General features: G+C 47.0%; 1 protein-coding gene across 1 annotated transcript; it reads right to left on the minus strand.

The window, feature by feature from the left end:
- Positions 1-3772: 3772 nt before the first annotated feature.
- Positions 3773-12009, minus strand: LOC112107761 (rho guanine nucleotide exchange factor 7-like). The gene is made up of 8 exons (XM_024201621.2): positions 11934-12009; positions 10994-11066; positions 10256-10392; positions 7999-8145; positions 6548-6634; positions 5551-5626; positions 4840-4916; positions 3773-4186 (listed from the first exon to the last, which is right to left on the minus strand). Exons 1-8 carry the CDS (start codon positions 11955-11957, stop codon positions 4115-4117), a joined length of 693 nt encoding a protein of 230 aa, XP_024057389.2. The 5' UTR covers positions 11958-12009; the 3' UTR covers positions 3773-4114.
- Positions 12010-13498: the final 1489 nt, after the last annotated feature.

A 13498-nucleotide genomic window follows, 5' to 3' on the forward strand; every position in this document is an offset into this window, starting at 1 on the left:
TGATTCTAAACAAGACACCATCCTTCCTGGAAACTATCTTGACCCTGAGAGAGTGACCCCTAGAATGTCTCAAGCATATTGTGTTCAGTTCTTCTTCTCTTTTTATCAGAAGAGCCACCTCTGTCTAGCACCTGTTATTTGTCAATTCCTCAAGCCTCTCTCAAGGCAGATTTTACTGTTTATGGAAAATACACAAGATGTCATTAACAGACCAGAAGTCTGATTAAGCTATGACCCAAAGGCAGATTTCTTAGAAACGGACACCATTTCCTGAGTTACCTGATGCTCTTTTGGTTGTTTATGATAAGAAACAAAACTGTGGGCGGTCAGTTCACATTATAGATGATAGCCCGGACCAGTGGCTTATGGATGGAGAATTCATGTTGAGTTCTGGAAACACCATGAGTAGCTCTTGAAACAAAAATTAAGGGCCCAATCCTGCAGCTCTTACATGAGTAATGTGAGTTGTCCCATGGTAGCCAATGGGAGCTGTGTGGGGAGGGATAGCTCAATGGTTTGAGCATTGGCCTGCTAAACCCAGGGTTGTGAGTTTAATTCTTGAGGGGGCCACTTAGGGATCTGGGGCAAAATCAGTATTCAGTCCTGCTAGTGAAGGCAGGGGGCTGGACTCAATGACCTTTCAAGGTCCCTTCCAGTTCTAAGAGATAGGATATCTCCATTAATTTATTTAGCACCTTTAAAAATCAGGCCATTGCTTTAGGCTCCTAAATATGGATGTAATATGGAAAGGGAGGTGCTGACCTCGCTTGGTAAGGTTTAAAAGCCAGTCACTAGCGAACTTGAATGCAAACAGGTAGCAGGTAACCGTGGAGATCAGCATTTCTGTGGCAGTTTGGGTTGCCCCCCATTTCTTTTTTTCTAGGAATAGGGTCTAGGAAAGGAAGACGATGGCTACTGAGGCAGCACTAGAAGTGACCTGAGGAGGTGAGAAGACAAAGAAGATGGTCGGATACAGAAGCTGCAGGATGTACAGCATCCTTGACTGGGTATCTGCGGGAAGCTACTTATGCATGAAATTCGCTTGACAGAGCTCATGGCAGAGAAGATCCAAGGCTTAGAGATGCCCCTGGAGATGATGGAATTCAGACAAGGATTTGAAGGTATAATGCCGGAGAGGAGAGAGCAGGTGACACAGACAACTCGAGAATTGCGGACACCTGCTGAACAAAAGGACCCGGAGGGTGAAATGCCAGAAGAGGAGGGTGATCCATGGGAGAACATGACCATGAGAACAAGGCAGAGGAAAAGAACAGCTAGTGGTGGCCGAGTAACAGGTTTGCTGCACTGGGGTATGAGCAGGAGAAGGAGGCAGACAATGGGGTGGTGAGGAAGGAAAGAAGGGAAGCCAGTCCCTGGAGAAGAGAGTAAGAGATGATAGAGATTGCCAGGGACCAGAGCCTAAGGAAAAATGAGGATGAAGTATAGATTCATAGATTCTAGGACTGGAAGGGACCTCGAGAGGTCATCGAGTCCAGTCCCCTGCCCGCATATAGTTCTCTCAGTATAGAGAACTGCAAGACAGGACATAAAACAGATTCATACCAACACAAGGAAGAGACAGGTCTATGTTCATGGCAGATACATTCAAACTGGAAGAGGTGCAGAGAAAAGCTACTAGGATGATCAGGGGGATGGAGGGCCTATCTTATGAGAGCTTGGCTTGTTTGGCCTAGCAAAAAGAAGGCAATATGATTACTGTGACTCAAGGATGCTCTTGATGCCAACTGGCACAGGGCACGAGGATCCCGTGGGTTCACCAAAAGGGATCGTGTAGTTCTCTACTGAGAGCCTGTTTTGCACTGGTCAGCCTAACCGTTGTGAGATGTATGGACAGAGAAGAAGTGAGGAATTGTGTATATATACTAAGAATATGTTTGCTAGGTCTGTAGGTAAAAGCAGGCCAGTGAAAGGTAGGGTGTCTTGAGACCGATTTCTCCAGACATGGGGCGGGAGACACTTACCTCCCTGGTGGATCACAGGGTATTGTGTGTCATACAATACAATCTATTAGCATGCTGAGTCAAATGCTGCTGAAGTGCTGGCAGAGACTTCAGAAGGAAATTAACAGGAAGAGGTAAACAGTGGGGGTGGGAGGACCCTTTTTGAAGGTGAACATCAAAGGTTTGTTCTGGTATATTTGGGGGAGCAGAAAGACACCCTTGGCTCCTTCCATGAAGACAAGCTGCCATCTGGCTTGATTTTGTGAAAAGGGGATCTCGAGCCATCTGGTTGAAAACACTGGGAAAAGGACTCGGGATAAGCTATCTTGTAGGAGACAGGGGAATGCCTTGTTTTAAGTTTAGGCTCTAGGACATATGGTATGATTTTGTTTTCTGTGTAACCATTTATGTCCAATATTCTTACCCACGATCACTTGAATCTCTGTTTTTAATAATAAACGTAGTCTTGTTTTCTCTTTCTCTCTCTATATATATACACAAATCTAAGTGTGGTGGGTTCAGTAAAGTGGGGCTCCTGATTTGACTTTTGCCAGCTTTGGGAATAGCGGATCTGAGAGTTCTGGGAGTCCTCAGTGGACCAGGGGTGCGTGCTCCAGAGGGCTGCTCGGAGGACTCAGGGGTCAGTGTGTGCTCATTGCTAACACCCACAGAGGGAGCATGAGGCCAGTGGACACCTGGAAGGGAGTGCTTGTGTTGCCAGAGGCTGGTGGTTTCAGGGAGCTGATCCACTGCAAGCACGGACCACTGCCTCATGCTAAGGGCAGGTGGTAGTGAGGTGCCTCAGAACCTGGGACCCCCGGGAAGTGACCCAATTACGCTCTTTAAATACGTCCAGGGGGCGGGGGGAAGGGTAAACACCAGGGAGGGAGAAGAGCTATTTAAGCTAAAGGACAACGTTAGCATAAGAACAAATGAGGGTAAACTGGCCCTAAACCACTTCAGGCTGGGAATTAGAAGAGGGTTTCTAACCATCCAAGGAGGGAGGTCCTGGGACAGCCTCCCAGTAGGAGCTGGGAAGCAAACAACTTAATTAGTTTTGAGAGAGAGTGTGATGGGGTTCCTTGTGAGGGTGGGGCTCAGGGCTGGGCAGCCCTTGGGGTCGCTTCTGATTTACATCTAAAAGCTCATGCACAGAGCTTCAGCCAGCCACCTGCAGGGGTCAGGAAGGGATTCCCTTCACTTCCCAATGCATCCCGGTTTTCTTTTTATCAATCTCCTTCCTTGGAAGTGTACGGGATGGCCACGGGCAGAGAGGGGCCATTGGATGGGGAGGGCCAGGCCTGTGACATGACACCGAGCAGTCTCTCTCTCAGATGCTTGGCTGGCTGGTTCTCGCTCACATGCCCAGAGTCTAGCTGATCGCCATATGTCGGGTCGGGAAGGAATTTGCCCCCAACTCAGATTGGCAGTGACGGTGGGCGGGGTGGGGGTCAGCTTCCTCTGCAGCAGGTGGGTGCAGGTCACTAGTCAGGATTATCTGGGTATATCACACTTGATTACTTCCCTGCTCCTTCATGGGCCTCAGGCACTGGTGCACCTCCATCCCTCCTAGTCTCTGCCTGTGGCACATACTGGTCTAGTCTCCTCTGGGCTGTGATACTTTGGTCTCATTCTGGGTGCTGGGTTTCGTGTGCGGGTGTTGGTGGCCTGTGCTATACGGGAGGTCAGCCTAGATGATTGGGCGGTCCCGTCTGGCCTTAAACTCTGTCACAGGAATGGTCCTTTCTGCACAAGGCTTGGACTTTTATTCATCCTATTTACACACTACCTTAGGTTATTTCTCTCTCCAAGAAGCAGCAGCCAATAAATAAAGTGATCAAACCAGGAAGGATTCCTCCCCAAGGAGTCTGATCAACCGGGATTATATCCAGGGGGTTCCAACAGGCCATCGGGAACAGCAGCTAATCTGGGCACAAATGAATGAGTCCAGCCGGGGACCATACCCCACAGGGTAGGTTCAGATCGAGGACTCACAATTCAACCTTCTCAGTCTGAAGGGGTTTGGATTCAAGTTGTTTCTGGTCCATCTCTAGTTTTGCCAGTGGTGGGCTCGTTCCTCCAGCATCCTTAGCCATCAGTTTGGCCTCTCCAGTCAGCGCTTTCACTGTGCCCTTTCCATAGGCTCCATAGTTCTAACGCTGCAGCGATTTCTTCGGCACTATTGGTGGTGGCTGGACAGTCACAGTGTCAAGGTTTTGCTCAGGCTGGAACAGATTGATGTCAGCAGATTAATGCACTAATACAGCAATGCTGCTGGAAAGACTTTAAGCGCTTTTAAGATTTTAAGCATTCAGAAAAGGTGCAGCCTTTCTCAATCCAAGTTCTCAAGGGGCTCAGAGCTTTTCTACTTTTAAAATCTTGCAGCCCAGTTCACCATCACCTTTTTGTGAACCCCAAGTATGGTGCAGAGGCAATCAAATGTTCAGTATATGCCATGTGTCTCCCTTTGTGCATGATCCACAGAGCATATGACTCTACTAAAAGTGACTAGCTAGCGGTCTCTGCCCTTTAGGTCAAGCTGTAGTGGCTTATGCTTTCTGCAGTGGAGGTGAGGTGTTCAAATCTCCAGGGTGATTGTATGTGATACACACTTACATTCTGATTAGGAAAAAGTACTGTGGTCCCCCATGATGAACCCTTTAGGTGGGAGGATGAGTTCCAAGGAAGCTGAATGGTCACCCTGAGCGCTAACTGGTTTTGAATCATGGAGGACCCTTATGGGGGGGGGGGGGAGGGGGAGGAGTAGGAGGCGGATAAGCAGTTGTGCGTAAGGTTGGGAAAGTCCCAGGTTGGAAAAGCAGAAGCCACAACAGCCACAGAGCAAAGAAAGTGTATGGGGGTCATGTCTGACAAGGACCTTTTGTAGGTAGAAGAGGCATTTTTCATAATCTTCAGCGGTGGAGCAGGTGACCAGGATCGGTTCCGTCAGGTTTCCTGCCAAGAGAACAGTGAGGCATGTGGGAACGTTTTGGTGCAGGAATAGTCCACGCATCCTTCTTGGCCCATGTGTTATCAGCATACACTGGGAGAGGGCACAGGTATTCCAGCTGCGTCCCAGCAGGCAAAGAGTTAACCCCCCCCCCCCCGCCTCCTCCCCTCCCTACACAGGCTCAGATCTCTCACAGGTGTACAGGGTGGAGTAATTGAGACAGGGCTGGAGCAGATGGGCCAATCAGGGAACACAGAAGACCACAAAAAGCCTGATAGCCAGTAGCAAGGCGAGTGCACTGGGGGGTGAGTGTTCCGGCCTGGGTTAGGTGTAGCCTGAGCAGAAGGGTGTGGATGGGAGAGGAGGCTGATTTTATGTAGCTAGAGTCTCTTGTGGTAGAGAAAAGGCAGGGCTCAGATAATGGCTGGGAAGAGGATCCTTCAGTGAGGCTGCTGGTCACAGGCAGAGCCTGTAGCCCCATTAGCTAAACACGGCCTGTCTAGCCTAGTGTCCTCACCTGGGGCCACCTTACCACAGGCCTGGACTAAACAGTTACGGAAGGGACAGCTGATTCCATTGCAATGCAAAAATCCTCATGGCACAATCAGTTCTCACCACGATCATCAATCCCTGGCATACCTGTGATTTCAAATTCCAGCCGCCCCAGCACAGCAGATTTCTCCTTTGCCTGGATCCCAGCTAGAGGGAGTTTTCCCTTCAAAGAGAAAAGGAAAGAGAAAATGCCTGCAGTGTACAGGCACAGGGTAGCCTCCCTCTAATAGTGCTCATGGTGTGCTATGTTATAGAAGCTGCTAGCATCCAGTCAGAGCAGCAGGATGTATGTGTCTATTTAGCAAATACGGATATTTAGGACCCAGCTCTGTCTCTGTGGTTCCTTCGTGTTATTTTTGTTGCTGCATCTTTTGCTCTGGATGCAATGTTCTTCTAATTGCAGTTCCTTGGAAAGTAACTGCCTCTGTTTCTGCAGTGCTGTTGTAGCGGTGTCGGTCCCAGGATATCAGAGAGACAAGGTGGGTGAGAAGTTGGTCCAGTAAAAGATATTTGCTCACCCACCTTGTCATGCTCAGTTTCCGTTACTCAGCAGTACAGATGTCAGCCCATGTGGCGACTGCTTTGAAGTTTAGGAGCTGAAGTTACCTTGAGCGTCCTGGGGGTTAGCTCTGAGCTAGGGCAGAAATGGAGATCAGAGGCCATTTGATACACCACCCCACTGATTTTTAAGGACTCTAACAGAGCCTGACTAGGAATTGCCAGAGAAGAGGTGGGGGAAATGAGAAGGGGTATGAAGTCACCAAGTGCGTCTCCTCAGACTAGTGCAGGATTGCCCAGGCTAGTATTAAATATCCCAAGCATGGTGGTTTCTACAGCTGGGAGAAGATTCCACCGCTCTCATTGTTAGGATACGTTTCCTGATATTCAGTTCAAGTTTTCCTTAGCTCAGCTTCATCCCATATCTCCTCGTTATTCCTCCCTGGGCCACCCTAATCAACCCCTCTCCCTTCCAACACCTGTAGGGTGGTTCTTGGATTCCCCCCTTAGCTCTCCTTTAACCACGCGCTACAGGCTCGGTAACCTTTCTTCCCAAGTCAGTCCCCACACCTGCTTCATTATTTACCTCATACGCAATGCCGGTTCTCTCTCTGTCGACGGAGAGGAAAACCAGATCCTCTGGAAACAGCACCAGCAGCCGCTCTTTAAAGTCCTGCAGAGAGAGGTGCATGGCAAAGTCACTAACTTGTACTTAATAGGGCAGTCTTAGCTTGACAGCAGAATGTGTAGTGGTGTAAAATGGGTGTGGAGAGAGATCCTAAATCACAGGGTCACTTTCAAGCATTCAGTCATCGTCATCACACACCCCACAAGCAGGTATTTCCCCTTTGTTTGCTATAGCTACAATATAAAATATTGACAGGTCATCTGTCATGGAATGCTAGGCTGCATTATACTGTTCAGCCACTAGGTGACATGATGTGCAAAATACCGTATTAAAGCTAGCCTTTTCAGTCATACCTGGCAGAGCATTAAAGGATCTTATGATGAACACATCTGGGGTGTATAAGCAAGCTCTGTAGCCAGTCCATATCTGGGACAGAAATACATGACAACATCCTCTACAGTATATATGAGATAGAATTCACAAGGCTTACGAAACTGATCAGTTTAGAATCTGTGTTATTTCCCCCCTCACAGATAGCTGCATGTAAATGCAATGTGTCTGTGTGTTTGTATAGGTATGTACCTCACTCTACATCACAATACACAGGTATTTGATACCTTATGAGTAAGGTGACCAGATGTCCCTATTTTATAGGGACAGTCCCGATATTTGGGGCATTTTCTTCTATAGATGTCTATTACCCCCCACCCCCGTCCCAATTTTTCACACTTGCTTCTTTTTCACACCCTACTTCTGAGGGATATTTTACATACCCACAAATCATCTGTGTCTGTCTCTTTGATACTGTGGTAACCTTTTTCACTAGACTATTTGGCTGACACTTGATTTCTTTTAGATTGCTTATGGAATAATCATGTCGCACAAGCCAAAAGTCATTGATGATTCATTTAGGGTTTCCCAGCCCATGAGAATTCTTGAGATTTAGAAAAGTTCTGCCATTTTAAATTGGGAAGAAACATTGTAATCTCGAAATTTCTTGTGAACCAACAAACCGTGACAAAATTCCAGTTTGGGTTAATCAGATCATTTGGTTTTGACAATTTTGAAATGTTTTAATTTTGACATTTCCACCCTTCTAACTTTTGTTTGACTCTAAATTTACTAAAATTTTGAAATGAAAAGTCATCTAGCCTCAAAAAAAGCCCCAACACTTTTCATTTCAGAAATGTATGTTTCTCAGACAGTTTTGGTTTTGAGGCATCGGCATCTTATGGTGAAAAACTGATAGGTTGAAAAATTCCTGACCAGCTGTAGTTCCCATATGCACTCATCTAGCTAGGACCCCAGGCTATCTCAGTCCAGTGACTCCATGTGAACCCAAGCTCCAGGGGCGTCCAGTCCTTCTAAGGTGATTCACATGTTTTAGAGCAATAGATGCTGTACATTACCCCCATGCTGGCATAAGCCACCTGCACCATGGCCAGGTAGTGTATCCGTCCTAGGTGCTGGAGGGGTTTCCCTTCCCACTTCAGAATGGTGGTGTAAAACAGATGCTTCATCAGCTTCCGTTTCTTCCACTGCTCATCACATGGAACCTTTTCCGAGACAGATCAGAATGCAATACAGAAGAGAATAAAAATAGAAGTGTGATGTTTGTTAGAGGTTTGAAGGTGTTAGATGAATGTTCCACTGGTTATGGCATTAGCATAGGATTTAAGAGAGCTGGGCTCAAGTTCCTTCTCTGCCCCAGACTTCCTGTGTGACATTGGGCAAGTCACGTAGCCATTCTGTGCCTCAGTTTCCCATCTGTAAAATGGGGATATTAGCACTGCTTTGCCTCACGGGGACGTTGTGAGGCTAAAGATATTACAGAGTGTGAAGTGCTTAGATACTACAGGAATGGGGTCCATAGAAGTACCTTACATAAATTTGCATCTGAAGCTAAACTTCCCCCAGGTTTGGGAGGGGACATTTCGTGTGATGTGAGGTTCTGTTTTGGCCCAGTTATAGAAATGGGCCTGATCCAAATGAGAATTTTCCCCAAATTCAAAGCGGTTTGGGCCTGGAGTTCTTAATCAGGCCCGTCTCTTAAATGGCATAAGAATAAGCCTGAACACCCTTTCCCCTTGTTGGAAAATTTGAGAAAAATATTTAGTCAAGGCCTTTCTCACCAACCAACCACTGTGGCCTATTCTCTCCCCGTCCCTGAGATTTTACACACTTCAGGTTGTTCAGTCCCCTGTGCAATCTGTAAGCCCTACAGCACAGCTACGTTTTAGCACATAGGAGCAGCGGGGACAATCAAGCAGTGCCTTGGTCTTGCTGCACTGGAGTGGAGTGGGCCTTTCTCTGAAAGGGAGACTTAGTGACGGACAGGTTGGGTGAAGCAGCCATTGCTGGAAGGGGGATGAGTCGCTAAGGGTAAGGGAGTTACGCATTGGTTAGGTGGGCTTACCCCATCTCACACAATAAAGACCTAATCTGTATCTAGTGGACCATTGATTAGCAATGCATTAGTAGATGTATAAGCAATGGAGATGTAGGTTTTGTAGGCCTGTGTGGGTGTTATAACATCTGTATAATCTTTTAGAGATGGAAAAGTGTGAACAAAGGTTCCTGGCAAAGAATATTAAGATCTGAACACTCTGTTATTGTATTTTTGGGGGTGCTTAGGGAAAACAAGGAAAGTCCCTGTCATGTAACAGGACTGCTAGGTATGTTATTGCTAAAAAGGGGAATAAGATCTAAGAACTCGGTGTGAGCGGTGGGTTTGTCGGCTTTCCTTGGGTTTGTGAGGTAACCCGTGGGCCTGTTTGAATTGGTCCTGAAACATCCTTACACTAAGTAGGTGATTGGAAGAAGAGGACCCTTAACTGAACTTTCAGGTGGTCAGGCTCGAGAGAGGAGTGACGGACTAGGCTGGGTCTGGGCTTATCTGAACCTTTCCTAGTTAGAAACATGAAGACAGAATTTGAAGGGGAGAACTGGATGAAAAACCTTAAGAATATTCACTGCATTAAAATATGCCATCCCTCAGTAGCATCCAAATGCATGACTATTCTCAACTTCAGTGTACGCCTGTTCTCTGGTAGCACTTCATGACATTGTGTTGTGTCTTATGAGGCTCTGTATGGTACAGGCCAGTAGACACTTCAGACCAAATCTTCCTTTTTGGGACAGTAACTAACGGGAAGGTTGAACGTCTGGCCTGACTAACTATTTCCCTATGGTCTGTCAATCACAGCCCCGTTCTGTGCCTCAGAAAACCAGTCGTTCGGCTGAATGTGTCTCAGCCAGTTAGAAAAACTAAATGCCAGTGGTATGAAAGTTCACAGTGTTTTTAGCAGACTTGCTCTCTACAGCTTATGATGGATCTGTGGTGTCCTCAGGGTGTACACTGGCTTGGAGGAAGGGGTCACATCTCCGTCTAGAGTCTGCCTCCAGCCACTAGAACAGGTTGTTAATTGTCAGTTCAGGTAGCACAGGGTTGTGCTTGGGGTGGCTGGGCTCACTGCAGCTGATGGGCCTGGTGTCCATCGCTCTGGTATTTTGTTTCTGGCCTCGGTGCATCATACCCCCACCTGGGAATGCACAGAGGACTTCAGTCTCTCCGCACTCTGGAGCCACTAATGTTTCCTGCCCCCATCCCATTCACTCCGCATCTACTCCGGGCTTTACCCACCACCAGCAGCAGGGCAGGCTTACCAGGAAAGGAATGATATTGCTGGGGTGAGCTGGACAGTGAGCATTTGCCATCTTGATGTGCTGCTGGATGCTGAGAACCCAGATGTGGAATTCAGCTGGACTCGGGCATGAGATGATCCTGGATTCTATCATGGGCCCTATGGAAGGAAACACACAGCTCTGGCATCCCAGGAAGAAGACAGAACTGCCTCTGGGTCTGATGGGTGAATTCCTCCCACCACCCCAAGACTTCACAAGCTGGTAGCCAGCCTTGCAGGCATCTCCTTTGGGACCAGTTCTATTCCTGATGCTGAGACAAGCTCATCCACGTCTTGTGGTCCGTGATGGTGGGTTCTGGGCTAGTCCCCATCAGAACTAGACAGTTGTCCTGCTCTGCTTGAAAAGACACTGGCCTCTAAGAGGTGGGCTCAGCACTTTGAGGGAGCAGATTCAGGAGGATCTATCATTTAGGGTGACTTTAGCACGAAGGGTCACAGTTAACAATGAAGCTTTGCTGGCTTGAGAATCAGTGGCTGCCGCATTTACATGTGAAGATTGGGAATCCCAATGCCCCTAGCCCTGCCTGGGCCTTATCCCTGTTGCATGCGCTTGGCACATGGACACCCCTGGTCACGGGGAGAGGGATGAGGAGGTGCCTGGAATGAACACAGAGGGACCAGTGGCCCTCTTTCCCCTGTCATCACAAGAGGATCTTCCACCTGTTTAAGCCTTTCACAGGCGTCTAGAAAGAAGGCTTACCCATCATTTCAAACATGCAGCCGGTGTCACTCGGCACGTCCCTCACACTCATCCCCGCCAGCGGAAGCAGGCCCTGCAGCAGTGGGGAATTACTGTTAGAAAGCAATCATTGTGACGCCCTCCTCTCCGCGTTCTTCCAGTCACACCCTCTCCCATAACGCCAGGCTCTACTTCCCCCACATCCAGTGTTTCCCTGCCTCCTGAAAGCTGGTCCCCTACTTCAGGAAAATGAAAGGCCACTTGGGCCCAGCTCTTTCAAGAGAGGCAGCATCACCTAGTTGCTAGAGCACTGGCCTGGAACTCAGGAGACATGGGTTTGATTTCTGGCTCTGCCGATGACCTTGGGCAAGTAATTGCCCCGCTCTGTGCCTCAGTTTCCCCATCTGTAAAATGGAGATAATGATACTGACATCCTTTGTAAAGAATCTATGGCTGAAATCTAGTTCTGCTTTGAGCTCTAGGGATGGAAAGTGATTGGAGGAGGGTGTATTGCTATTATTCAACCCTGCCATGTGGTGGTAAAGTGCTCCCCATGCTAATTCATACACCTACTGTGCCCCTCCCCCCCATCACCCTGCCAGGTTGGCACACCCCAAGCTTTGGACAACATGCCTTACTCTTTGATTTGGCTCCTGTAGCTCATAATTCTATACATCTGTGATTTCTTTCTCCCACTTCTGTTGTCTGTTCCCTCCTCATCACGCCCCGATGATGGTCAGGCCGGGACTCCCTCTGGTTTCCTCTGCTTTGGAGTCCCACAGATCGGGACGCTCCTTTTGTAGCTAGAGAGTTTTCTAGTTGAGCCCCTGTTCTGATATTTAGTTACTGTATTTGTGCCACAGACGTACAGCAAAGGGATAGCTTGGGGCCTTGATGGATGAAGCCCAGTGCTCCAGTGAACAGGGGCTCTACACGGTACAAAGGGAACCCTGTGTTTTACCTGGTAGACAAACGCCTTCTTCATGTGATCCACTGATAGAATCAACAGCTGGAAGGGGAACAGCACAATGTACCGTTCGGACATCTCCTGTGGAAATAAGGTTTTAGTATCATCATCGTCCTAAAATGTTAAGACCTATTTAAAATAAAATATGATCGAGATTAAATTTCCCCAAGCTCCTTGCCGTACCCGTTCTTCATCACTGCCATATTTCGTACGTCTATACGTGCTCCCGGTTCCAATAGGGCAGGTTGTTTAAGGGCCGTAGAAGAGAGCTATGCGCTGTGCTGTGTAATGTAGCAGATGGCCCGGGGTGAGCCAAAATTCAAGCAAATCGCTACTCTGAATACATGGCCATTCTATAGCACCTTTCCTCTGAGGATCTCAAACACGAATGAACTAACCACAACGCTGCTGCGAGACAAGGAGTTTAGATATTATTTATCCCCATTTTAGCTGCCTCTGTTCGCCTTAACTTCCTTGAGAGCTCCTGTGTAGCCATGACCTGAGACATCAGGCTGAGTTTTTCTCAGCTGGAATTCATTCAGTTGTGATCCCATGCAGATCTTACAGAGAGACAATTTATTTGTCATGTTGCATCTGAAGAAGTGAGGTTTTTACCCATGAAAGCTTATGCCCAAATAAATCTGTTAGTCTTTAAGGTGCCACCAGACTCCTTGTTGTTTTTATTTGTCATGTTATTGGAGACAGTAACAAGGGGGAAGCCCTAGGGTTGGTCTGGAAATGTTTTTTTTCCCCTGAAACAATGAAATCCAAAGACTTTTTTTTCTTTTTTGGTGCCAGAAAACTAGATTTAAAAAAAAAAGTTGTTTTTTTCTTTTCTTTTTTTTTGCTTTTTGCTTAAACCATCTCAAAATTCTCATATTTCCATTTAAACAAACGAAATGTCATCAACACAACATTTTGAATGAAAAACGTCAACCAGTTCTAAGAACGTGTGAGACCTGTCCGCCTTTAGCTGACTTCGGTGAAAAAAGCTGAATTTTTATCTTTCACCCTCAGTCCCAAATTCCCTCCTAACAAAGTATGGCTCCAATTCTGCAGTGGGATTTATAGATTCCAAGACCAGAAGGGACTGTGGTGATCATGTAGTCTGACCTCCTGTATGAAACAGGACAGAGAATGTCCCCAAAATAAGTCACAGAGTGTATCTTTTAGAAAAACATCCAATCTTGATTTTAAAATGGTCAGTGATGGAGAATCTACCATGCCCATTGGTAAATTATTCCAGTGGTTAATAACCCTTGCTGTTAAAAATGTACCTTGTTTCCTGTTGGAATTTGTCTAGCTTCAACTTCCAGACATTGGATTGTGTTATATCTTTGTCTGCTAGATTGAAGAGCTCATGATTAAATATTTGTTCCCCATGTAGGTACTTATAGATTGTAATCAAGTCACCCCTTAACCTTCTCAATAGATTGAGTTCTTTGAGTTTGTCACTATAAGGCAGGTGTTTTCTATTCCTTTACTCATTCTCATGGCTCTTCTCTGAATCTTCTCCTATTTATCATCATCCTTCTTGAATTGTAGTCACCAGAACGGGA

Source organism: Terrapene carolina, unplaced genomic scaffold (assembly GCF_002925995.2).
Source record: "Terrapene carolina triunguis isolate 2854851 unplaced genomic scaffold, T_m_triunguis-2.0 Scaffold714, whole genome shotgun sequence".
Classification (NCBI taxonomy): Eukaryota; Metazoa; Chordata; order Testudines; family Emydidae; genus Terrapene; species Terrapene triunguis.